The sequence below is a fragment of the Ananas comosus genome, linkage group 1 (assembly GCF_001540865.1).
Source record: "Ananas comosus cultivar F153 linkage group 1, ASM154086v1, whole genome shotgun sequence".
NCBI lineage: Eukaryota > Viridiplantae > Streptophyta > Magnoliopsida > Poales > Bromeliaceae > Ananas > Ananas comosus.
Window position 1 is genome coordinate 11,187,547 of NC_033621.1, and position 22,836 is coordinate 11,210,382.

General features: G+C 36.8%; 3 protein-coding genes across 4 annotated transcripts; 2 read left to right on the top strand and 1 right to left on the bottom strand.

Moving 5' to 3' along the window:
• On the top strand, nucleotides 8,267–17,364 carry LOC109722536 (F-box/LRR-repeat protein 13-like). Of its 2 annotated transcripts, XM_020250637.1 has the most exons (4): nucleotides 8,267–9,309; nucleotides 11,962–12,156; nucleotides 12,523–12,812; nucleotides 17,152–17,364. In XM_020250637.1, the coding sequence occupies exons 1-4, from the start codon at nucleotides 8,317–8,319 to the stop codon at nucleotides 17,153–17,155; spliced, it is 1,482 nt and encodes a 493-aa protein (XP_020106226.1). In that variant the 5' UTR covers nucleotides 8,267–8,316; the 3' UTR covers nucleotides 17,156–17,364. The 2 variants fall into 2 exon arrangements, with proteins under 2 accessions (XP_020106226.1, XP_020106220.1); XM_020250631.1 differs by lacking the exon at nucleotides 17,152–17,364 and having other exon boundaries at nucleotides 8,268–9,309; nucleotides 12,523–13,047.
• On the top strand, nucleotides 14,749–17,145 carry LOC109722551 (F-box/LRR-repeat protein 25-like). Its single transcript, XM_020250647.1, has 3 exons — nucleotides 14,749–15,858; nucleotides 16,165–16,370; nucleotides 16,859–17,145. Exons 1-2 carry the CDS (start codon nucleotides 14,872–14,874, stop codon nucleotides 16,363–16,365), a joined length of 1,188 nt encoding a protein of 395 aa, XP_020106236.1. The 5' UTR covers nucleotides 14,749–14,871; the 3' UTR covers nucleotides 16,366–16,370; nucleotides 16,859–17,145.
• Nucleotides 17,674–22,244, bottom strand: LOC109712425. Its single transcript, XM_020235989.1, has 6 exons — nucleotides 21,821–22,244; nucleotides 20,116–20,243; nucleotides 19,916–20,028; nucleotides 19,391–19,576; nucleotides 17,861–17,930; nucleotides 17,674–17,819 (listed from the first exon to the last, which is right to left on the bottom strand). The coding sequence occupies exons 1-5, from the start codon at nucleotides 22,192–22,194 to the stop codon at nucleotides 17,901–17,903; spliced, it is 831 nt and encodes a 276-aa protein (XP_020091578.1). The 5' UTR covers nucleotides 22,195–22,244; the 3' UTR covers nucleotides 17,674–17,819; nucleotides 17,861–17,900.

The following is a 22,836-nucleotide window of genomic DNA, read 5'->3' on the forward strand; positions in this document are numbered from 1 at the left end:
GATTTGATCGATCTAACCAATTAAGGAAATGATAAATTTAAATCTAGATTTATACATATCCTTAATTATCATTATATTATTAGGAATAGGATTATATTCCTATATATAATATAGGGGAGTTTTTAGAAAACCCTAGCCGTCATCTTTCCTCTCCACTCTCTTCCATATTCTAGCAAGAAAGACGTCCTTTTGCAAGGGAGCTAGCACCTCGGTGAGGACATCGATCAAATCAACAACCTTGTATGGATACCTATAGAGGCCGGACGCGTGTGTGGCTTCAAGAGAACTGAATTCCACGATCATCAAATTGAGGTGAAGATCTGTCCGCGAAAAAGGTAAAGATTTGATTTTTCTATTCTCCTTTAATCTTAAAGAACATGAGCGATCCTAATTGCGTGATTTTTGCGATTGGATCTCAAGAGTTTTCAAAATTAAATTTGTTTGATTTCTTTTTCCGCTGTGTTTTTACTGTACGCAATTTTCTAACACTAGTTCCGTTGCGTCTCGCACATCGGCGGCATTCCGCGTCTTCGCTGTTATCCGGTCGGGATCGATACTCCTACAGCTGATGATCTTCTGCTCCGATGGAGATAGCTGGAGCCCAGTAGGAGCTTCTAGATGCGCAGCCCCAACCATTACAACATCAATCGGCCGCCGATTCTCTACAGAGGCCTCCTGCATATCCTGATCCTTCATTGCGACGTACTCTGTGTAGATAAGTTCTTTCATTTTAAGACACCAATTTATTAATTTAAAAAAAATATTCATATTCTCAATCAAGCACCATGAGTTAATAGTCATAATTTTAAAAGTCTTAAAATGATATTTGAATATCACTTTTATAAATGAATACTTTAATATATAAAATATAACTATATTATTAAACTTTATCATAATTCTTACTAAGAAGAGAAAGAAAATATGTATTTAATGTAGCTCGCTAATGACTCTTTATCTTGTATCTTCTCATATGAAACAAAGAATTTGAGATGATTAAAATCCAAACTCAATTATATATATACACACACACACAAAAACATTTGCACTGGTTATATGTTACAAATATTAATAATATTTATTATATTATAAATATTATTAATGTTTATAATATATAAGTTTTATTTATTGGTAAATGTTTATATGTTATAAACATTAATAAACAAATGCCAAGAAGTGAAAAATCTAATATATTTGTATAGAAGTATTTACTCTAGTTTATATATTATAAATATTAATAATACACATGCGTCTCACACTAGCTCTGTTTAAAGATATCTACTAGTTCCGTTGCGTCTCGCGCTCATGCCACTACCTAGTGACTAGCCCCGACTTCCTCTCGAAGTACTCGGTCGCCGAAAAAACTCCCGTTTGCTAGGTGTATTCCAGACCTTACTTAGCTCGCGTGGCTTTGGTCTACTGAAACCATATTTCAGCCTGCTTGACTCGGAGAATGTTATCTGGGCTTTCCGTCACAACCTCCGCCTCAACCGCATTCCGTCGGGGAGGATTTTTGTCTATATCCTTGATCACAGCAAGAGTGAGCACATCAAGACCTATAGTATCATGCCGAAAGTAGGGACATCGGCGACATTCCGCGTCTTCGCTGTTATCCGGTCGGGATCGATACTCCTACAGCTGATGATCTTTTGCTCCGATGGAGATGGCTGGAGTCTAGCATGAGCTTCTAGATACCCAACCATATCCTGATCCTTCATTGCGACGTACTCTGTGTAGATAAGTTCTTTCATTTTAAGACACCAATTTATTAATTTAAAAAAATATTCATATTATCAATCAAGCACCATGAGTTAATAGTCATAATTTTAAAAGTCTTAAAATGATATTTGAATATCACTTTTATGAATGAATACTTTAATATATAAAATATAATTGTATTATTAAAAGCTTTATCATAATTCTTAATAAAAAGAGAAGAAAAATATGTATTTAATGTAGCTCGCTAATGACTCATTATTTTGCATCTTCACATATGAAACAAAGAATTTGAGATGATTAAAACCCAAACTCAATTATAAATATACACACACACAAAAACATTTGCACTTGTTATATGTTATAAATATAAATAATATATATTATGTTATAAGAGTCCGGCTGGGGTACTATCAAGTTTTCCACCGTTAGATTTAACCCTTTGATTATTTTTACCCGTTAGATTATACTATTCAACCAACCACTCACTAAACCCTAGGGAGCCCACATCATCCTAACCACTCATTTCTCAATCCAATGGCTAAAAAATCAATAGCACCAATAGCTTGGTGCTATTGATAGTATTCCAGCCTAGTTCTATGTTATAAACATTATTAATATTTATAATATATAAGTTTTTATTTGTTGGTAAATGTTTATATATTATAAACATTAATAAACAAATGTCCAAAAGTGAAAAATCCAATATTTTTGTATAGAAATATTTACTCTAGTTTATATATTATAAATATTAATAATACACATGCGTCTCGCACTGTCTCTGTTTAAGGATATCTACCAGTTCCGTTGCGTCTCGCGCTCATGCTACCACCTAGTGACTAGCCCCGACTTTCTCTGGAAGTACTCGGTCGCCGAAAGAACTCACGTTGGCTAGGTGTAGTCCAGACCTTACTTAGCTCGCGTGGCTCCGATCTACTGAAACCACATTTCAGCCCGCTTGACTCGGAGAATGTTATCTGGGCTCTCCGTCACGACCTCTATCTCAACCGCATTCCGCCGGGGAGGATTTTGGTCTGTGATGATGTCACGCCTCAGATTACACGTTTCCCCGGGCACACCCACAGACCCGCCGTATACGAAGGAATTTTTTCTGCATACGAAGCGAAGGTGTACTGAAACTGTAATCAAACAACACTACAACCAGTAGTACAGAGCTGCTAGAAAAGAAAAAGAACTGAAGGAAAACCAAGTTTCATATATATACATAACATCTAGGGTACAAACTGTTCGCACTGGCGAGTTAAACATCTGTATGTACATCAACTCAAACCAAAATACAACTACCTGCAGAAGGTACTCCACTAGCTCTGGCTCGTCTAACCAAAATACAACTACCTGCGGAAGGTACTCCACTAGCTCTGGCTCATCTGGAAGGGCTCTAGCTCGCAACGCCCTTGCCACGATCGGTCTCGGAAAATGCAGCAGCCGGAACAGAAGGCTCTGCAAAAGAGGGGTAACAACTGGGCATGAGAACTACTATAAAAACAAGTAGTCCTCAGTGGGTGCCGCCCTCAACATCATCGGTCCACCCACTAGGTCTACAGAAGGGAGCTGGAATAGTAAGTAATGCTGGATCAGATCTATAGCTAAAATCACTATACTATCATACTCTAACACTAACAATCTGTAGAAAAATATCAATCCTGACCCAATCTCACTCGGGACTGTAACCATATCCGTCCCAGGGACTGTGAACACATCCGTCCGGCCTGTCGAAGCTAAAGCGATCTCCACACTAAGCAGTCAGTGGATAGCAAGTCCAAACAGGACACCTTGAATCCAACGCAGAAGCACTAAACCCGACTCCGGAGTGGCACTTATGGGCGCTACCCAACCGAGTATGCAAGTGTATCTCTGTCGAGCTCAATCAGGCTCTTACAGGCTATAGTCTAGTACACAGGGTCTAACTGATCTAAAAACCAACGAGTCACGTGCCCTCGGCACAAACTGATGCCAAAACGGCAATATGGGTCCACCGTCAACCCCAACGGGCCCCAGCAGTCCGGAACAGTCTGAACAATACTGTAAAAGTAGGCTAGACATCTCAGCACGAGCGTAACAGCAATCTACACTACCTGGGGTATCCACCACGCTGATACTGCGGCGATACCAAATAACAACGGCTCCTAAAGCTAAATCTGGTAGTGTAAGCATATGACGAGGTATAATCGCAGTTTTCTCCTAAGTCATATCCAAGTCCAATATGTGCAAATAGATATAATCAAGAGGCGAGGCTCCAATTCAGATTTTGAAGATAAAAACACCAAATCCATGAATCGAGCAATTTCTATATACTAAACAACCCGATAAACACATGTCGACTATATAGCTACTTAGACGGCAAACCGACGATTAACCCACCTCAAAAGCTACTTCAAATCCGGCGCGACGTGGAATCAGCGACAAACCCTGCTCGCCCGGCCTCCCAATGTAGCAACTACGGTGCTCGTGTACTCGAACGGCTCTGCGGCGCAACGTCGGCGTCGATCCAACTCCACCCGAGCTCCTCCTTGCTCACGGCCAAGGCTAGAGAGAGAGAGGAGAAGAAGAACAGTAAAGTTTCTCTCTCTCAGCTTCTCTACACCTGCTATAGTAATGGGGAGAGAGGGTGACACGTACGAGGCATAGAAAGACCAAAATGCCCTCTTATCTATCCTGGTGTACCGGTACACGTGTGGTTGTACTGGTACAAATAGCAACCCGGGAGCAGCTGCGCGGAAACAGGTAAAGTGTACCGGTACACATCCGATGTTGTACCGGTACAGAAAGTGTACCAGTACACCTCTGATGTTGTACCGGTACAACAAGCAGGAAATCTGCAATTTGCAGATTCCAATGCTGACTCCTGCTCTCGCGTTCCCACTGAGTCCGTTTTGCGTCTATTTCGCGCCAAACGCGACTCGAACTTGTCCCGACACTCTCACAACGTGTCAACAAGCCTCAACTTCTTGACTTTCAAATCTTTTTGACGTCATTGACCTAATGATCAAAAAGTTCCAAATTTTGTAATTTTAATAGTCAATATGAGGCGTTTTTATGTTTAACGGTGTAAAAATATCTAAATCAGTTAAATTTTTGTTAGAAATTTTTTTTAACTATTTAGAACAAGATCTATACTCTCGATCTTGATTGCAAGATTCCTATCATCATTTTTTAAAGGATATTCATTCTTAGTCATTCATTTTTGTGTCAACTTGATGAACAAGAGAGCAATATCAGAAAAGTATGAAATTTGGTTTCTAGATACTTCAAGTGGTATAGATCATGTTCAATGGCGCCGGTTGTCGATTTGGAAGCTCCATCATTGAAAACAAATGGATGGCAACGGATCCCATTTGTTACTGATAGTATTACGGCTCAACTCTCTTTCTCTCTATATATATATATAGAGAGAGAGAAAGAGGCTAGTATGCTTCTGAAAGTACGAAACCCTCTGTGTTTTCAAGTCATTTTTGATGTTGGGACTTTCGAATTGACGATTAGCTTCATCAGATTTGATCTAAGTATTTGAAGTAACTACAAAATAAATTTTGTGATTCTTCTTTGAACCCTGTTCATCTTCATCATCAGCTATTTTTCCTCTTCAATGTCGCCGTTAGGTGGAAGGTTAGCGGAAGGAGAAAAATTCATCTTCTTCAGACGTTTCTCTTCCTTTGGCCCTCCGTGCACGATGCGCCCTCTTCCATGATGCCATTTGCTATGCAAGATTTAAGTTGGGAGAAGATAGAAAGGCAAACAGCGAGCAGGAAGGAGAAGATGGATATATACTCTTATATGAATCTCCAATATCAAATGATGACGTGGCAATCTCTTTTTTTTTTAGATTTTTTAGATTTTTTATTTTATTCTATTCTATTATTTTTAATTATTCTTTCAATTATTTTTTTTTGAACCATTTCTTCTATCTATTAATTTTTTTGGACCGAACCAACATATTTTGTTATATATTTTGTATTGAACCCGATTCATCACTGAACCCGATTTTTTGAACCCTGTTTATCTTCATCATCAGCGATTTTTCCTCTTCAATGTCGTCATTTGGCGAAAGGTTAGCGGAAGGAGAAGAGACTCATTTTCTTCAAACATTTCTCTTCCTTGTGCCCTCCGTGCACGATTTGCCCGCTTCCGTGGTGCCGTTTGCTATGCAGGATTTAAGTCAGGAGAAGATGGAGAGGCGAAAAGTGAGCGAGAGGGAGAAGATGGATATGCTTATATAATAACATTGACATTTTCTTTATTCCAGTATCTTTTCCAACAATATTTTTTCGATGGTAGAGGGTGGTTACTCTATTTTTTTCGCTTTACTATTATAGAGTTATAGATGTACAATTTTTTTTTTACGTTTTTGTTATTTTTCCTCAGGAATCTATGGGCAATCTACTACGTTGATTTATCCCCTATTTGGTACTGACTTCCTTCAGATCTCCGGTAAGTCCTAATACCTAAGTGCTTATATTACTATTACTATGTACAGTTTTTTTTTTTTGACGTTTTTGTTATTTTTTCTCAAAAATCCATCGCCGATCTACTAATTGATCTCCTATTTGGTCTTGCCTTCTTTCCGATCTCTGGTAAGCTGCAGTGCCTATGTGCTTATATTTGCATGAAACTAAGTTCAAAAAAAAAAAGTCATAAAAATATGATTATGAGACCATCTGTATGTGCACTATTTTTCTTCACGATCAGTATGCCTCTAGTTTAGAATATTTATTTATAATTAAAGTTTTGGTCTTTTAAGAGATATAATTTTGTATTTCATTATCAATATTAATAAAATTGTTTGCTCTGTCTTGCTCCACAGGTGTAGAACAACGGCCAAATCATGTAAATCTTAGTGTGTTCTTTTCTTTTTCTTTATATCTATAAGAAAGCAAATTTACGGCCTAATGGCAACTATTGTGGATATTTATATCATAAAAAAAATTGGATTGGAGAGCATAAAATATATATTTTCTGATTTTGCTAAAATAAGATGAAAATCTAACTATTTGAACTTTATTAATATTTGTAATTAAATATTACTTCTCTAGCTCTCATGATACTACTTCTGATTCTTCTGCTACAACTTTTTTCTATATTGCTTTTATTTTTTTTCCTAATAATTATGTTGTATTTTCTCTTCATATATATTTTAAACTTATTTTTAAAATATGATATTTTCAATGAATCTACTACCTCAATAATATTTATGTCTTAAAAAAATTCAAGTTGGGATGGAAGAAGACAATTATCTTATGTTCTTGCAAGAAGAATCATGAAAATATAATTGTTAGGTCAACTAATTCTTCTAATTTAGTCCTTTTTTTAATTGATAATATATAAATTCTAAACATTATGCAATTTTATAGTATGAAATTTAGAATTTGGTAAAATTCTAAAGCAAATTTCTAACCACAATTATTGAAGAATAATACTGTTTTGGAACAATATAATTTTCATTCAAAATTTTATAATTTAGAAAAAATAGTATTTAGGATTCTAATTATAATTTATTTTTAAAATTTTAAATTTGGATTCTATTATTTATCCGCCGCATCGCACGGATCTCTACACTAGTATATACTAGAGTCCGATAAATTCATCTCGTGTTTTTGTATAGGGGTGGCAATCCAGCTCGCTGTTCGTGAGCCAGCTCGTGTTTGGCTCGAGATCGAATCGTTCATTTAGTAAACCAGCCAAATATGAGCTAAATTTTTTAGCTCGTTTAATAAACAAGCTGGGGTCAGCTCGCTTGTATTCGACTCGATAACGGCTCGAATATATATTATATATATTTTATATTTATATAATTTATATAATTTATTTTTGTATATATAAATAAATAATTATATATATATATATAATTTTATTTTTAACAAAATAAAAATATAAAGTCGAGCTCAATGGTAAAAAGACTCCAACCATTTGATCATTTAATATGTAATATTTTATAAATTTAATTTTTATATATATCCAATCTAATTCTTTTAATTTATTATTCATTGGCCGGCTCGTGAGCCCGTTCATGTTCGGCTCGTTAATAAACGAGCCAAAAACGAGCTGAATTTTTCAACTCGATATTTTAACGAGTTAGGTTTGAGTCGGATTTTCAAAAACCCGAATCCCAACCCAAAAACTAAATTAAAACTCTAATCCGGACCCGAATCAGGTGGGTTTTAAAAATCCATATCCATACTAAAAATCCGAAACCTAAACCGGGACCGAACGAGAAAAAATATTAAATATTTTATATATTATATAAATATATAAAAATAAATTATTTATATATATAATTTATTCAGGTCCGGATTTGAGTTCGGATTCGGGTTCGAATCGGGTAAATATAAAATTCATATCCGTATTCATATTCGTCTGATTTTTATTATTTATACCATAATTAAATTTATACCCATTTAGCTCGAGTAAATCTGTCCTCTTCGGATTCTAATAGTATTCTTTCGGATTCTAATAATATTTAGAATATCTATATCCATCGGCATCCTAGACACCCTTATTTTTCTGTATGCGTGTATCTATAAGTATCGCGCACGACTCCGTGTCCTCTGTAGTTTTGATAACCGATCGATTCGGTTACGAGAAATAATGGAAGAACCGGCGAGAAAACGGCAAAGACTCTCGGCGGCGGCGGCGGACCGCATCAGTGCTCTGCCCGATCACCTCCTCCACGAAATCCTGGCCTTCCTGCCGGCCCGCCTCGCCGTCGGCACCTCCCTCCTCTCCCGGCGATGGCGGGCGGTCTGGACGACCGCCCCCGACGTCTCCTTCACCACCCAGCTCTCCCCCTCCTTCGTCGACTCCGTCCTCCGCCATCGCGACCCCGCCCTCCCCCTCCGCTCCTTCTCCCTCGTCGCCGCTTCCGCCGACGAAGTCGTCTCCGACCCCGACCCCGACCCCGCCCTCCCCTTCCGCTCGTGGATCCTCCGCGCCGCCAGCCCCGCCCTACAACGCCTCACCCTCCGCCTTCCCGGCCGCTTCGACCTACTACCTCCGGCAGTCTTCCACCTCCCCTCGCTGAAGGTGCTCGAACTCCGCCTCCCGGGACGCCTCGATTGGCCCGCCGCTGCCTTCTTACCTTCTCTACAGAGGCTCGAACTCTCTGACCTTACTTTATTATATCCGGCCACCGAGGACGCGATCTCGAACAGCTGCCCGGCGCTCAAGTGCTGGCGGATGTCGTTCGAATCCGCAACCCCCGAGCTCGAAGTAAAGTGCCCGCTGCTGGAGGTTTTCGAGCTACGGACGCGCGCCGGGCCGATAGGGGGCCTCAGTATCTGCGGGCGCAAGATCAGGAAGGTGAGCGTGCGACAGAAGTACGTTGCTGAATCCTTCTCCAGGCCGCCGGCGGCGGCTTATCTGAAGCTGTCAGCGCCCGGGCTCCAGACTCTGGAGTGGTTCTGCCCGCTGCCGCGCTCCGCGACCGTCGACTCCCTCCCGGATTCTCTCGCCTCCTCCCTCATGTTACTGACGCCGGGCGAGCTCCTCGATCTCGACGAGAACAGACTGCCGAACTACGGCCATGTTCTTCCCCTGCTCAGAGTCGATCGGTTGGTCCTGCCGCATTGTTGGATAATTGAGGTATGTGCACGGAGGTTTTATTTCCTTTCTCTTCCTGGTAGAAATTTTTTTTTTTTTTTCTTTTCTTTTAGAGTAAGATAGTATGCTACCGCGACATTCTCATTCAATTGGAAGGTTAACTTAACAAAAAGATAAGACAAAAGGCCTCAGCTTACAATTGACTCCAGGAGATCCTAGTAGAAATTAGCATTTCAATTCAATTCGTGTGTATATTAGAAATTGAAGTTAAAGAAGGATCCTATCCTTTTCGCGCAGCCAAATCAAGCAAATAATCCCTAAATGAGATAATCTCTCATCCGTAGATCGACCATAAGTAGTATTATCTCTTCTTCTTCTTAGCGCACGCCCTAGAGCTAATGCAAATGTTATCCTGAAATAAAATTGCAGATGATTGGCTATCGTGGACAAGTTAATTAGGAATTATTTAAGTCTTTTCCTGAAGAGTAAGACGATCGAAGAGGTTATGCGATCAATTTAATTTTTAAGTTCTGCGTTGAAACAGCCATATGAAGAACGAAACTTGATTAGATTGGGCTGACCAAATATGATCAGTTTCATCAACGTATATTCTGGACTGAGCAAAATTCGAGTGCCCTATCATTATCAACAGGTGAAAAGTGCAAAAGTCTTTGCGCTTCGGAAAGCACTCAGCGACTATGCTATAGAATTGTTCTAGAAATAAAAAGGCACTTTTAGTTCCACCTTCCGTCGTATTTTCAATGATGGGTGGGTTTCTTAATGCACAATCGACGCTATTAAGCATGATTTAGGTTCAATAAGTGTTGCTCTTTTGTTCATATCATTTCTCTAGTATTCAAGGGACATTTAGTTCACTTTAAAAAGAACAAAGGCGAAAGAATCGACTCTAATTTTTCGCTTCTGATACTGTAAATATGGCAACACATTGTAGATCTTTAGTTAATTTGCTTATTGAAAGAAGATTACAAGTGAAAGATGGAACATATAAAACATTATTTATGGCAAAATTTGAGGAAAGTAAGGCTCAACCATGATCCTGAACAGGAAGGTTAGATCCATCTGGGAGCTTAACAGGTGGCAAAGAACTGTGGTTTTGTGAATCAAATAAGATAGAGTGATTGAAGGTCATATGGTCAGAGGCTCCGCTATCTAGAACCCATTCAGAAATTTTATCAGAAGATTGAGTAGTCTAACCTGCAAAATTGGCTAATGGTGTTTGTTTTTTCAGAATTGAGCAGAGAAAGAAGTTGATCATATTGTTCTTTCGTAAGGCCATTGACAAGTGAAAAGGATGACTCATATTGACTTATGGTGGCATTATTTGCTGAATTTGATGAGCTTTGACGTCCCTTTGTCGATCTTCCCTTATTTGTCCATCCTTCAGGATAACCAATTAACTCATAACATCTGTCTCTTGTATGGTTAGTTTTCTTACAATGCTCACAGAAGAACTTATTTCTATTGGGCACTCGATCTTCATCCGTTCCAAAGGTCATCGATTTGGTGTTTCTAGTGTTTAAAGCAGCAGCTTCAATAGTTGGTGCTCGACTTGCAGCTAGAGATTGCTGTCTCTCTTCGCGAGTCACAAGTGCATAAACCTTAGCAAGGCTAGGTAGCGGATCAGTGCTTAGAATTTGAGATCGAACAATGTTGAATTTTTCGGACAGTCCCATTAGGAATTGATGAACTTTCTCTTTCTCACGTTCAGCAATGAACTCCTTGGCTGCACCACAAGTACAGTAAGGAACATTTGAATAAGTGTTTAGCTCATCCCAAAATCCTTTCACCTTGGTATAGTATGTCGCAACTAACATAGTGCCCTGTTGTGTAATTGCAAGTTCACGTTTCAGTTCATGGATACAAGGGGTGTTTCCATGTGAAAATCTTTCCTCCAATATTTCAATTCTGTAGCTAAACAATTAAATATTTCTCTAGCTGAATCAATATAAGCAATGCTATCATGTAATTCTGAAGCTAAAGAATTAAAAATCCACGAAACGACCATGGAATTGCACTTAACCCAGGCATGTTCATCGGGGGAATCATCTCCTGGGTTGGCAAGAGCACCATCAACGAAACGACATTTATTTTTGGCTCGAAGCGCATTTATCATTGCACGTCGCCAAGTTGGATAATTTTCTCCCTTGAGAAGACATGAAACTAGAATTGTGCCAGGATTGTCAGATGGATGAAGAAAATATGAAGAAAGCTAATCAATATCAGCGGACGTTTTTGTGGAAGCTTTGGTAGAAGGTATTTCAGTCATGACTAATAGCTAGAGTTTCCAGGGAAGAAGATGAGTAGGGTATTAGCATAGGATCATTGCTCTGATACCATGTAAAAATATTTGCCAAGCTTGCTTTCTCTTCTCTTATTACATATATATATAAGATACAACCAATTACATAGCCTAAACTTTAGGCTTAAGAAAAGCAAGAAAAAGGAAAGAGATCCTGTCTAATAGGTACACAATACCTTCTCACCTAATTTACAAAATTTGATATCGGATAACCACGGATTGAGATTAGCAAATAATATTTTCAATAGATAGTATGACATTACATTTGATAATTGATTACTTCACAGGATTAAATAATGCTATAATGCTTATAATAATGATGCGTATACATTTTCTTTTATCCTCATATGATATGCTGAATTAAATGAATGCAGGAGTTCAGTGTAGCAATTTTCCATCGACACGATCAAGAAAATCCGCGTGCTTGGGTGCATGAGAATCTCAAGCATTTGGAATTGATTTGTTTCTTCGAAGGATTTGGCTCGTTGGGTCTTGCCTTCTTGCTCAAGAATTTCTCTAAACTCGAGACGTTGCGTGTTTCCTGTGTCAAGGAATCGTCCATAAATTATGTAAGTCGACCAAACCTCATCACTACCTTGCCTAAATTATGCTGCATTTCGTAGGATATACTTTGAATTTTCAAAGTTTTGATTTTATTAGATAATATTATAATATGTTACATTTATATATTTAAATTAAATGTTAACAGTATTTTAGATTTGTTTTATGATAAATCTAGTAGTTTTGTAGAATATATATCATGCTGTACTTTGAGTTAACAAATGTTCTAGAAATATTATGAGAAATCAAAAAGGAGGAAATTGGATAACGAATTCAGAATTTATGAAGTTCAAAGATTTGTGCATTTTGACCATTCTTTTGTATTTCTCCAGTCTTTTATATATATTCTTTTATTTTTTTATTTTTTTTTGTAGGCCATTCACTATACATTATTTCACATACTATTTAAGAGTAAAGGGGCTTTTGGCCGAGGAGGATACTGGGATTCTCATGACTTGTCCCTCAAGCAGTTGGTTCAAGTATCAGTGCATGATTTTTCAGGGGGAAGATTCGAATATGACTTTTTAGAGTTCTTACCTCGAGCGGCAACTTCGTTAAGAATGATTACGATCTCTGCTAATGGCGAGGAAATAGTTTTAGAGAAGGTTGAGCAATTGCGACAATCTTTTCCACACATTGAGATTTTGCTTCAATTGCATGGAAGATAATTTTGTTACTCTAGAATCATTAGCATGTTAACAAACAATGCTGACGATTAGCTAGACATTTATTAATTTGATTTTATTTTTAGTTACCTTGAGCTAATTTATTGTTGACCAAGGTGTTTTGTGAAAGTTAGTTTGATTGGATTAACGAATCTGTAGATCCAACGCAACTCAAGTGCATTGATGTTTAAGTTTTTTTTAAATGTAATTATTTTTTTGTTGTTTGTTTTGACATAACTCGTACAGTCTTGAAGTTAAATTCAATTATTTTTTTATTTGTTTTGATGTAATTTGGTGCTGGTGAAATTAGTTTTTTGAGTTTCATTGTTTGTTTTGATATGAATAAGTGTTTAGATTGAGTTTTATTATTTTGATGTAAGTAAGTGGGTGCCATTATCTCCTAAATATAGTGGTGAACTTACTGCTATAAAATTTAACCTATTATATAATTAAAATTTTTATTATTATTTAAAGGTAATTCTAATTTATTATAAATAAGGTAATTCTAACCCATTATAAAGGAGTAGCGTTTAGGTTTTAATATTTAATAAATTTTTTAGAGGAGAAAGTCGAGAGTAGCTGAAGTGGAGATCTATTAACGTAACTTGAGTTACATTATATTTTTTACTTAGACTAACACAAGTGATGGAACTTGAGTTCCATCCCTCCACTTACACTAAAACAAACCGATCCTAAGTTGCTGGGCTCGACACGGCATGTCGTGCCCAAATTTAAAAGCGGGTCGTGTCGGACTGGTCCCTTGCACATTTCTAATTTATAATCTCAAAATTAAAGTTTATAATTTTAAATTTTAATTTTAAATTTAATATTTAAATTTTTTAGATTTAAAATTTGATATTATATATTTTCAATTTTAAATTTGATATTAAATTTAATGTTTGGAATTTAAAATTTATAATTATAAAATTTAAATTTTAAGATTTTAAATTTTAAATTTTAATTTTTAATATTGAGTTTTAAAAGTTAAAATTTAAAAATATAAATTTAAAATTAAAAAATTAAATTCAAATCTAATGAGAGTGGTAATATTATTATTTTTTATTTATAACTGCCCATTATTTTTTTTTATTTCATCTTATCTATTCAAATATTATTTTTCTTATTTTCAGAAACAACTCAATTATTATTCAAACTTAAACAATACATTAATAATCTATTCTCTACATATAAAATCTGTTTGGGGTCATGTGCGTGTATACATACCAATGCACATAACAAATATTTTAATAATTATTTTAAATTAATATAAATTTATATATCATATTTATATGCAAAATTTAAATTTTAGAAAGTAAACTCATTTGTTGTATACTATTAAAAAATATTTGTCACATTCTTACTCAAATTTAAATAGTTCTTGTCCACAATAATTATATAGTTATATTTTTTTATTTTATAAATATATAATGTAGATATAGATATACATTAAATATTTTTGTATATTTTTGAATTCAGATGAATCCAGAATTTAAATACATATTTTAAACTAAAAATATCAAAATCTTAATTCATGCTTAATTCAAAAGTTAAAATTTAATTTTTTTCAACTTTAATAAAAAAAATTTTAATTATTAATTCAAACTTAATATCCAAAAATAAATTTAATTGACGAATAAAATTTAAATTTTAATCTTAATTTAAAAATATAGAAATTTAAATTATATAATTAAATTTCAACTCTAAATTTTAGATAAATAAAAATTTAAAATAAATAATATTAAAATTTAAATATATATTTGAAATCAAATTTAAATTTGATTAATTGATTGCAATCAAACAATAAAATATTAGCGGATAGAATAGAGATAATATAATTTTATTATTATATTATTTATTTTATATATATAAAAAATTTTAAAATAAATCTGCTGATGGATGGAAATTTGAAATACATATGCTATAGATATGAAATCTACTCGGAGTCGGATTAATTCAATTGTGTGTGTGTGTGTGTATACATTTGTGTACATGTCGCGGACGGCACCGTGTATTTTCCTATTTTGATAATTCATCGATTCGATTACTGTGGTGGAAATAATGGAAGAAGGCGTACCGAGGAAGAGGCGAAGACTTGCGGAGGCCGACCGTATCAGCGCTCTCCCGGATCACCTCCTCCACGAAATCCTCGCCTGTCTTCCCACCCGCATTGCCGTCAGCGCCTCTCTCCTCTCCCGGCGATGGCGGGCGGTCTGGACGACGTCCCCCGACGTCTCCTTCACCACCGGCCTCTCCCCCTCCTTCGTCGACTCCGCCCTCCGCCATCGCGACCCCGCCGTCCCCCTCCGCTCCTTCTCCCTCGTCGCCGCTTCCGCCGACGAAGTCGTCTCCGACCCCGACCCCGCCCTCCCCTTCCGCTCGTGGATCCTCCGCGCCGCCAGCCCCGCCCTACAACGCCTCACCCTCCGCCTTCCCGGCCGCTTCGACCTACTACCTCCGGCAGTCTTCCACCTCCCCTCGCTGAAGGCGCTCGAACTCCGCCTCTCGGGACGCCTCGATTGGCCCGCCGCTGCCTTCTTACCTTCTCTACAGAGGCTCGAACTCTCTGACCTTACTTTATTATATCCGGCCACCGAGGACGCGATCTCGAACAGCTGCCCGGCGCTCGAGTGCTGGCGGATGTCATTCGAATCCGCAACCCCCGAGCTCGAAGTGAATTGCCCGCTGCTGGAGGTTTTCGAGCTGCGGACGCGCGCCGGGCCGGTGGGGGGCCTCAGTATCTGCGGGAGCAAGATCAGGAAGGTGAGCGTGCGGCAGAAGTACGCTGATGCTGAATCCTCCTACGGGCCGGCGGCGGCGGCTTATCTGAAGCTGTCGGCGCCCGGGCTCCGGACTCTGGAGTGGCTCTGCCCGCTGCCGCGCTCCGCGACCGTCGACTCCCTCCCGGATTCTCTCGCCTCCTCCCTCATGTTGCTGACGTCGGGCGAGCTCCTCGATCTCTACGAGAACAGACTGCCGGACGGCGGACATGTTCTTCCCCTGCTCAGAGTCGATCGGTTGGTCCTGCCGTATTCTCGGATAATTGAGGTACGGTACAATTACCTTAAATCAGCCAGAAATATATATATAGTACTATCTCTTCTTCTTCTTCTTCTTCTCAATGCACGCCGCTTTAGAGCTAATACGCGCGAATATTATCGTTCTAAATTAAATAATAAATTCACAGGCAAATATACGGAAACGGAAACAATTAATCATATGGGCTGACCAAATATAACAATTAATTAGTTTCATCTATAATGCTTATAATATAATGATGATGATAATGCGTATATATTTTCGTTTATTATCTTCAATAGATAGATATTAATATGCTAAATGAAATAAATGCAGGAGTTTGGTATAGCAATTTTCGATCGACACGATGAAGAAAATCCGCGAGCTTGGGTGCATGAGAATCTCAAGCATTTGGAATTGACTTTTTCTTTGGAGGATTTGGCTCGCTGGGTCTCGCCTTCTTGCTCAAGAATTTCTCTAAACTCGAGACATTGCATGTTTCCTGTGCCAAGGAATCGTGCAAGGACTCGTACTTAATTCACGTAAGTCAATCAAATTAGCCTTATCACCATTTTTAACTTTCTTAAAAGCTTATGGACCTTGTGTATAAATTATGCTGCATTGTACTTGGATTTTTAAAGTTTTGATCTTATTACATAATATTATAATATGTTACATTTGCATATTTTAATTAAATGTTGAACATATCTTAGATTTCTTTTACGATAGATTTAATAATATTTGTAGAATATTTTGCTGTACTTGGAACGGAACGCTCTCTTAAGCATATATATTTAGTAAAAATAGAAAATTAATTCTAGCAAGAGTTAACAAACTTTCTAGAAATATTATGAGAAATCACAAAGGATTAGCAAATTGGATAATGAATTCAAAATTTATGAAGTTTAAGGATTTGTGCATTTTGACCATTTTATTTTTATTTCTCCAATCTCATATATGTATGTATATATATATATATATATATATATATATATATTCTTTTAACTTTTTTTTTTTTTTTTTTGGGTAGGTCATTCCCTCTGCATGCTTTCCTATACTTTTTTTTGAGAGGAAAGGGGGTTTTGGCACAGGGGGATACTGGGATTCTCATAACTTGTCCCTCAAGCAGTTGGTTCAAGTATCAGTGCACGATTTTTCAGGGGGGAGATTCGAATATGACTTCTTAGAGTTCTTACCTCGAGCTGCAACTTCGTTAAGAATGATTACGATCTCTGCTAATGGCGAGGAAATAGTTTTAGAGAAGGTTGAGCAATTGCGACAATCTTTTCCACACATTAAGATTTTGCTTCAATTGCGTGGAAGATAATGTTTCATTGGTATGTTAACAAACAATGTTGACGATTAGCTAGAGATTTATCAATTTGATTTTATTTTTAGTTACCTTGAGCTAATTTATTGTTGACCAAGGTGCATGTTTTGTGAAAGTTAGTTTGAGTTTTGATTGCCTAGTATCATTGTGAAAGTTACCTTGAGCTAATTCTAGTAGACATTTTGCTTCCACATACATGTATTTGAAACTTTAAAATTTTGTTATAATTGTGATTGATATTTTTTGTTTTCATAGTTAATTTTGTTAATTATATATAACGTGATAATATCATCTATTACTATTAAAAATTTTGTTGATTTATATTTACAAAATATTAATAATAGTACAAATTGTTAAAAAAATAATAATAATCTTTTCTTGTGTACACTAACACTAACATAGTGATATAATGAAGGTAACAGATAAATTTTTTCGGTGAATACTTCAGAAAACAAAGTTGACACAANAAAAAAAAAAAAAAAAAAAAAAAAAAAAAAAAAAAAAAAAAAAAAAAAAACCCCAGCAATATTAGACCTCAATTCGCTTTAATAAAAGCAAAATAGCTGTTTCTTGCGCTTTTTAAGTACATTCCGAAACTAATACAGCTGCAAAATGTAGTTTGCAAAGCAAGTGTTGCACAACAATTACTAGAAGATATATATATATATATATATATATATATATATATATATATATAAAATAAAAACAAAAATCACCCTAGTTAGGATGAGAAGGTTGAAGATCACCACCTCCGCACCAAAGACGTAAGCAACTGGAAAAAAGAAAAAAGAAAAAAAAAAAAGGAATTATAAGGGATTTTCTTGAAAAAGGAATGTTAATTCAAAATCACAATATTATCTATATGATACCATGTAATTCATACTCAAAAATGCCAACTCAAAACCATACTATCTTATATGAAAGAGTAAATTGCGCATTTGGGTCGTCAAAACTACGAGGCGCATGACACGTTAGTCCTCAAACTTCAATTTGTTATAATTTTGACTCGAACTTTCAGAATTGTTGCAATCAGGTCCCATCACCCAATTTAGTTGACCAAGTTTTGATATATCGCAAACGTAGAAGTCATGCAGCCGTGTTGTGACTAATGATCCATTAACAATTAAGATGCTATATCATTTTCTCCTCAGATGCGTCATCAACTCATCATTTAATCAACTAAATTTGGTTGTGGAACTTGATTGCAATAATTCTGAAAGTTCTAACTAAAAATTATAACAAACTAAAGTTTGAGAATTAACGTGTCACCGACCTCATAGTTTGAGAACCAAACATGCAATTATTACCCTATTTGAAAGAAAAAATTATAAGTCCTTGAACTTCTGGCCAAGTATTATTTTGGTCGTTATTTGAGTATCCAAACTTTTAAAAGTGTTTTACTTCCGTCCTCACCTTTATTTATGTGAAAAAAGGTATTGCCCACGGCTGGTGTATCCCCTACATTCATGCCTTAAAAATTGGACCATTTGTTTCGTAATAAGAGATGGATGTAAGGCCGTTGGGTTTGTGGTGCACAGATGTAAAATGAACCAAGCGCAAACGATAATCTTTTTTCTCTAAAGTTGGGAGTTAAACTAAAACAATTTCAATAGTTTCGGGATCCTGAATATCAAACTTAGAAGTTCGAGGACTAAAATGAAACTTGATCGAAAGTTCGCAATCTGGTAGCAACTTACAGCAACTACTGCTGACACTACATTTGGTTTAACTAGTTCAACTAGCTGAAATGTTGAATTGTTTATAATTCGGTGACACCAACAATCAAGTGAAAGTTGTAATGTATGAGGAGCAAGGAAAGAAGTCGCATTAATAAGAGGAGACTCCAAAATTTTTTAAAACAAAGACGAAATAACAGATTGCATGCATCTTAAGAAAGTATGGGAAAGTCTAAATCCACCTAGTCAAGGAAGTAGTGAGAGAGAATACAATGTCTTATTTCTTTCTATCGGAAAAAGATACAGCATCTTAGATGAAAAAACCTTTGGTGTTTGCATAATTTCTTCCTTTTTTCTCATTCAAGGTCTAGATGGAAGCTTTAATTCATATGTTCTGGTCCACACGAAGGAAAGTTGCTAATCATGTATATAGTCAGGCAAAGTTCTGCAGCTATGATTATCCTACAAATAGAGCAGCAACTGAAACACAGGCAAGGCGATAAAAATTGAAAACTGCTCTAGGAAGACAGTAATTTCTTAAAAACAAGTTTCTAACCTCAAAGAGTTCAAATGGGCTCCCTTGCCGATAGACATCATTTTGCTTGCTTTGCCTACCAGAAAGAAGGTTGGAAACAAGTGCTCGCCATACAAGAAGCAAGACCCCGGTACTTGCCATGGTTACCAATATAAAGTTAATTGGCGGGATATGACCTGATGTTACTGCCCTGATGATAATTCCTAACTGCAAGATGGAAAAGATAAAAGGGAATTAGAAAAGAACAAGGGTAAGAAGCATTTTCACCAGCAAGTTAAGCAACAATCGCATGGGACAGGTTGTCGAGACATTGAAAATATTAGAAATTAGGGATATTTCTTTACTGACTAAGAAATCACTCCACAATGATTTGACCTAATGCCTAGCTTCTGGAACAGAATCGAGATTATTAAACTGAAACTATGAAAATTCCTCGAAGAATCATACGATGCCCTCGTTCAGAGAGTAAAATATACAAATAAATTTCCAACTCAAAGAAACTAATCTACTCTCCATCAATTGAATTGCAAGCAAATGGAGTCTTACCGGTATTCCAACTGCCCAGGACTTAGCAGCAGCAGTAATGGCTTTCATGGAACCATTCATCCCTTTCCCGTCATCCCCATAAGCTCCAAGAAAGTAGGCACTCAGTATCCACCCTACAAAAACATCAACCCAGTTATCATGAGGACCATCAAGAGTAAAACCCATTTATAAATTCAAATAAAGATTGAAATTTTTCTAACCAGCAATGAAAGGATCTGCAGTCTTCAAAGTCTCAAAGTCAAGAACAGCAAACCCATGGCTGAACCTCCCAACAGCCGAGAAAATAAGGAGGCAGAGAACATCCCCACCAGCCAGTAGACCCACCTGCCTGAAAACCTAATCCCACATTAGCAAGGATAAAATGCATCACGAGCTCTCAAAATTTCTAGTCAAGTTTCAATTTGTTCCCCAGTGTTTCAAATTCTTTGGGTAAATAAAGCCCTAGGTCTCTAAACCATTGCATAAGAATAGTTTGGTCACCAAACTATAATTTGATATATTAGGGGGCTCGAACTTAAAAATATTCTAATCAAGTCCTGCTACATGCTTCCATCGCTTAAAAGTGACGGGAATCCAATGTCATATGCCAAATACCAATTCATATGCTCATCAATTACTTGTGTGTGCCAAAAACTCTCCTTGATCTGTAGAATTAACTCTTTCAAAAGCCTTCATAAATCTAGATTATTAGTGTGGAAATAATGTATTGTCATTGCTTGAAATAGTGATTGATGGACTTAGGAACAGTAGCTTGGCATGCAATGTCAGATTTCCATCTCTCTGGACGATATAAGTGAAAGATGGGACTCAGATTGGAACATTTAAAGTTCAAGTGCTCTAATGCAACAAATCAAGTTTAGGGACCAAAGTGGAATTGGAACAATAGTTCGGGAAGACAGGAACTAATACTAAAATGTACCTCAATTTTCACAATTGGCATCTGAACCTCTGCATCCAATTACAATCTAATGTTTAGTGTAGTGTTGACGCTAGTTACATGACGTTGCATAAGCATTTCTTTCCCTTTCAACGGATGAATCAAGGTAAAAAAAGGGTTAGGAACCAAACTGACACTTTGCAGACTCATTTGGAGCATTGCAAATAATTAATCATCCGAATATAATACCCTGGCATGGTCGGTTGTTAGTGTTTTGAAGGGTTGTGCAGCTCGGTTAAAGAATTTTTCTCCTGCTAAAGTTGCCTAGTCTAGAAGAAACCATAATTGTTCCACTGCTAAAATCGCTAACTAACACTTTAAACTCATGACATGATTGCAAATGGTTTGACGAACTATCATTCTTGTATCAAAAAGACACTTCTTGCCAAATAGTTTGGGTATTTTCGATCAAATTAATGAAATTAACAAACTAGAACTTGAAAAATAGATGACATTACAAAAGATTAGGAATGAATCACATGGAACCAAATATAAGCGGTTAAGCTTTTGGTATCAAACGGACACTCTGGTAATTAAGAGGGTTGAGGAATTTAGCAGACCCAAATGCCAAAACTAAGAGTTTTGGGGCCAAGCTGACACTTTATTAATCAAATGTGTTAAGGATTCTCGATCAAATCTCTCAAATTAACGAAAATTAGGGCTAAATTTTGAACGGACCCAAAGCCAAAAATTAAAGTTCCGAGCCCAGCTAGATACATTGTTAATTAAAGGTGTTGAGAATTCTCAATCAAATTTCTGAAATTAACGAAGCAGAACTTGAAAATGAGATAAGATTACAAAACATTAGCGATGAACTGAACGGATCCAAATACCAATAATTTAAACTTTGGGAGCAAAGCGACACTTCGTTAATCAAAAGCGCTAAGGATGCTTAACGATCAGAGTTCATCAAAATAGCAAAAACAGTAAAAAGGGGAACAAAATCAACGAAGATTATGAGAAATTACGCCGAGGAGAGGAGCTTGGACGAGACCCCGCGCGGCTTCTCGAACTGGATCACGCCTTCCAAGGGGACCTCGTCGTCGCCGACGAAGACGGTCTCGCCGCCGCCGCCGCCACCGTGCTCCGCCGCGGAGGGGAGGGGGCGAGTCGAGGGGCCCGCGGCGTCGTCGGCGCTGGAGAGGGAGAGGCGCGGAGTGAGAGGAGGAGGGGGGCTTCGTCCTCTTCTTCCGATTCTAGGGTTTCGGAGGGGGAATTTGGGGGTGGGTTTGGAGAAGAGGGGAGAGGCGGAGTAGGGTTTGGGGAGGAGGGAGGAAGGTGCAGGGGAAGGGCACCGCCGCGCCGAGAGAGCGCCGTTCGGAGCTTGGCTCAGCACCAACATCGTCGCCGTAGGATTGGGGTGTGTGTGGTTCGTGCTCTACGTGGGTGAGAAGCCTCATTTTATTCATTTATTTATTTATTTATTTATTTAGTTATTTATGGCCTTATTTTTGTATTAAAATTTTTGGATTAATTTCATACATGATCCTGCAAATATAGTAAATTATAAATATATCTCCATATAGTTTAACTTTTATATGTTGTCTTTACAAAAATTTTAATATTTTTAAATATATTCCTTTGATTTATTACCGTTAAAGTACCATCTATTTTATAAGCACAAATATCTTCCTTCAAAAGTTTAATTAAAGATGAATAAAAAAATCAAATCTTATTCGGGATGCACCCCTAGCTTACCAGCAATAGCTAGTTAGGTTTCTTGAAAAATAAGGAAATTCAGAAAATAATTTTTGGACCTAAAAATGATATTCTTCAGTTCGATTTTCAGAAAAAAAAAAAAGAATTATGAAGAATTTTTTTTTGTTTTTCAATTTTTGTGTGTGAAAAAATAAACACTTTGAAAAAAGTGTTTTTCACAAAAAAAAAAAAAAAAAAAAAAAAGATTTTCACGATTTTTCGAGAAACCAAACAAAGGGAAATTTTTTTTATAAAAGGACTATTTCAAAAAATTAGAATTAATGAA

Bases quoted from the DNA above. Each gene is read 5' to 3' on its own strand.
- LOC109722536 (XM_020250637.1), top strand. From the start codon at position 8,317: ATGGAAGAACCGGCGAGAAAACGGCAAAGACTCTCGGCGGCGGCGGCG. The intron at 9,310-11,961 runs GTATGTGCACGG...AAATGAATGCAG, and splicing joins CGCATTGTTGGATAATTGAG to GAGTTCAGTGTAGCAATTTT. The intron at 12,157-12,522 runs GTAAGTCGACCA...TTTTTTTTGTAG, and splicing joins AGGAATCGTCCATAAATTAT to GCCATTCACTATACATTATT.
- LOC109722551 (XM_020250647.1), top strand. From the start codon at position 14,872: ATGGAAGAAGGCGTACCGAGGAAGAGGCGAAGACTTGCGGAGGCCGAC. The intron at 15,859-16,164 runs GTACGGTACAAT...AAATAAATGCAG, and splicing joins CGTATTCTCGGATAATTGAG to GAGTTTGGTATAGCAATTTT.
- LOC109712425 (XM_020235989.1), bottom strand. From the start codon at position 22,194: ATGTTGGTGCTGAGCCAAGCTCCGAACGGCGCTCTCTCGGCGCGGCGG. The intron at 20,029-20,115 runs GTTAGAAAAATT...ATGTTTTTGTAG, and splicing joins TGCAGATCCTTTCATTGCTG to GGTGGATACTGAGTGCCTAC. The intron at 19,577-19,915 runs GTAAGACTCCAT...TCCATCTTGCAG, and splicing joins CCTGGGCAGTTGGAATACCG to TTAGGAATTATCATCAGGGC.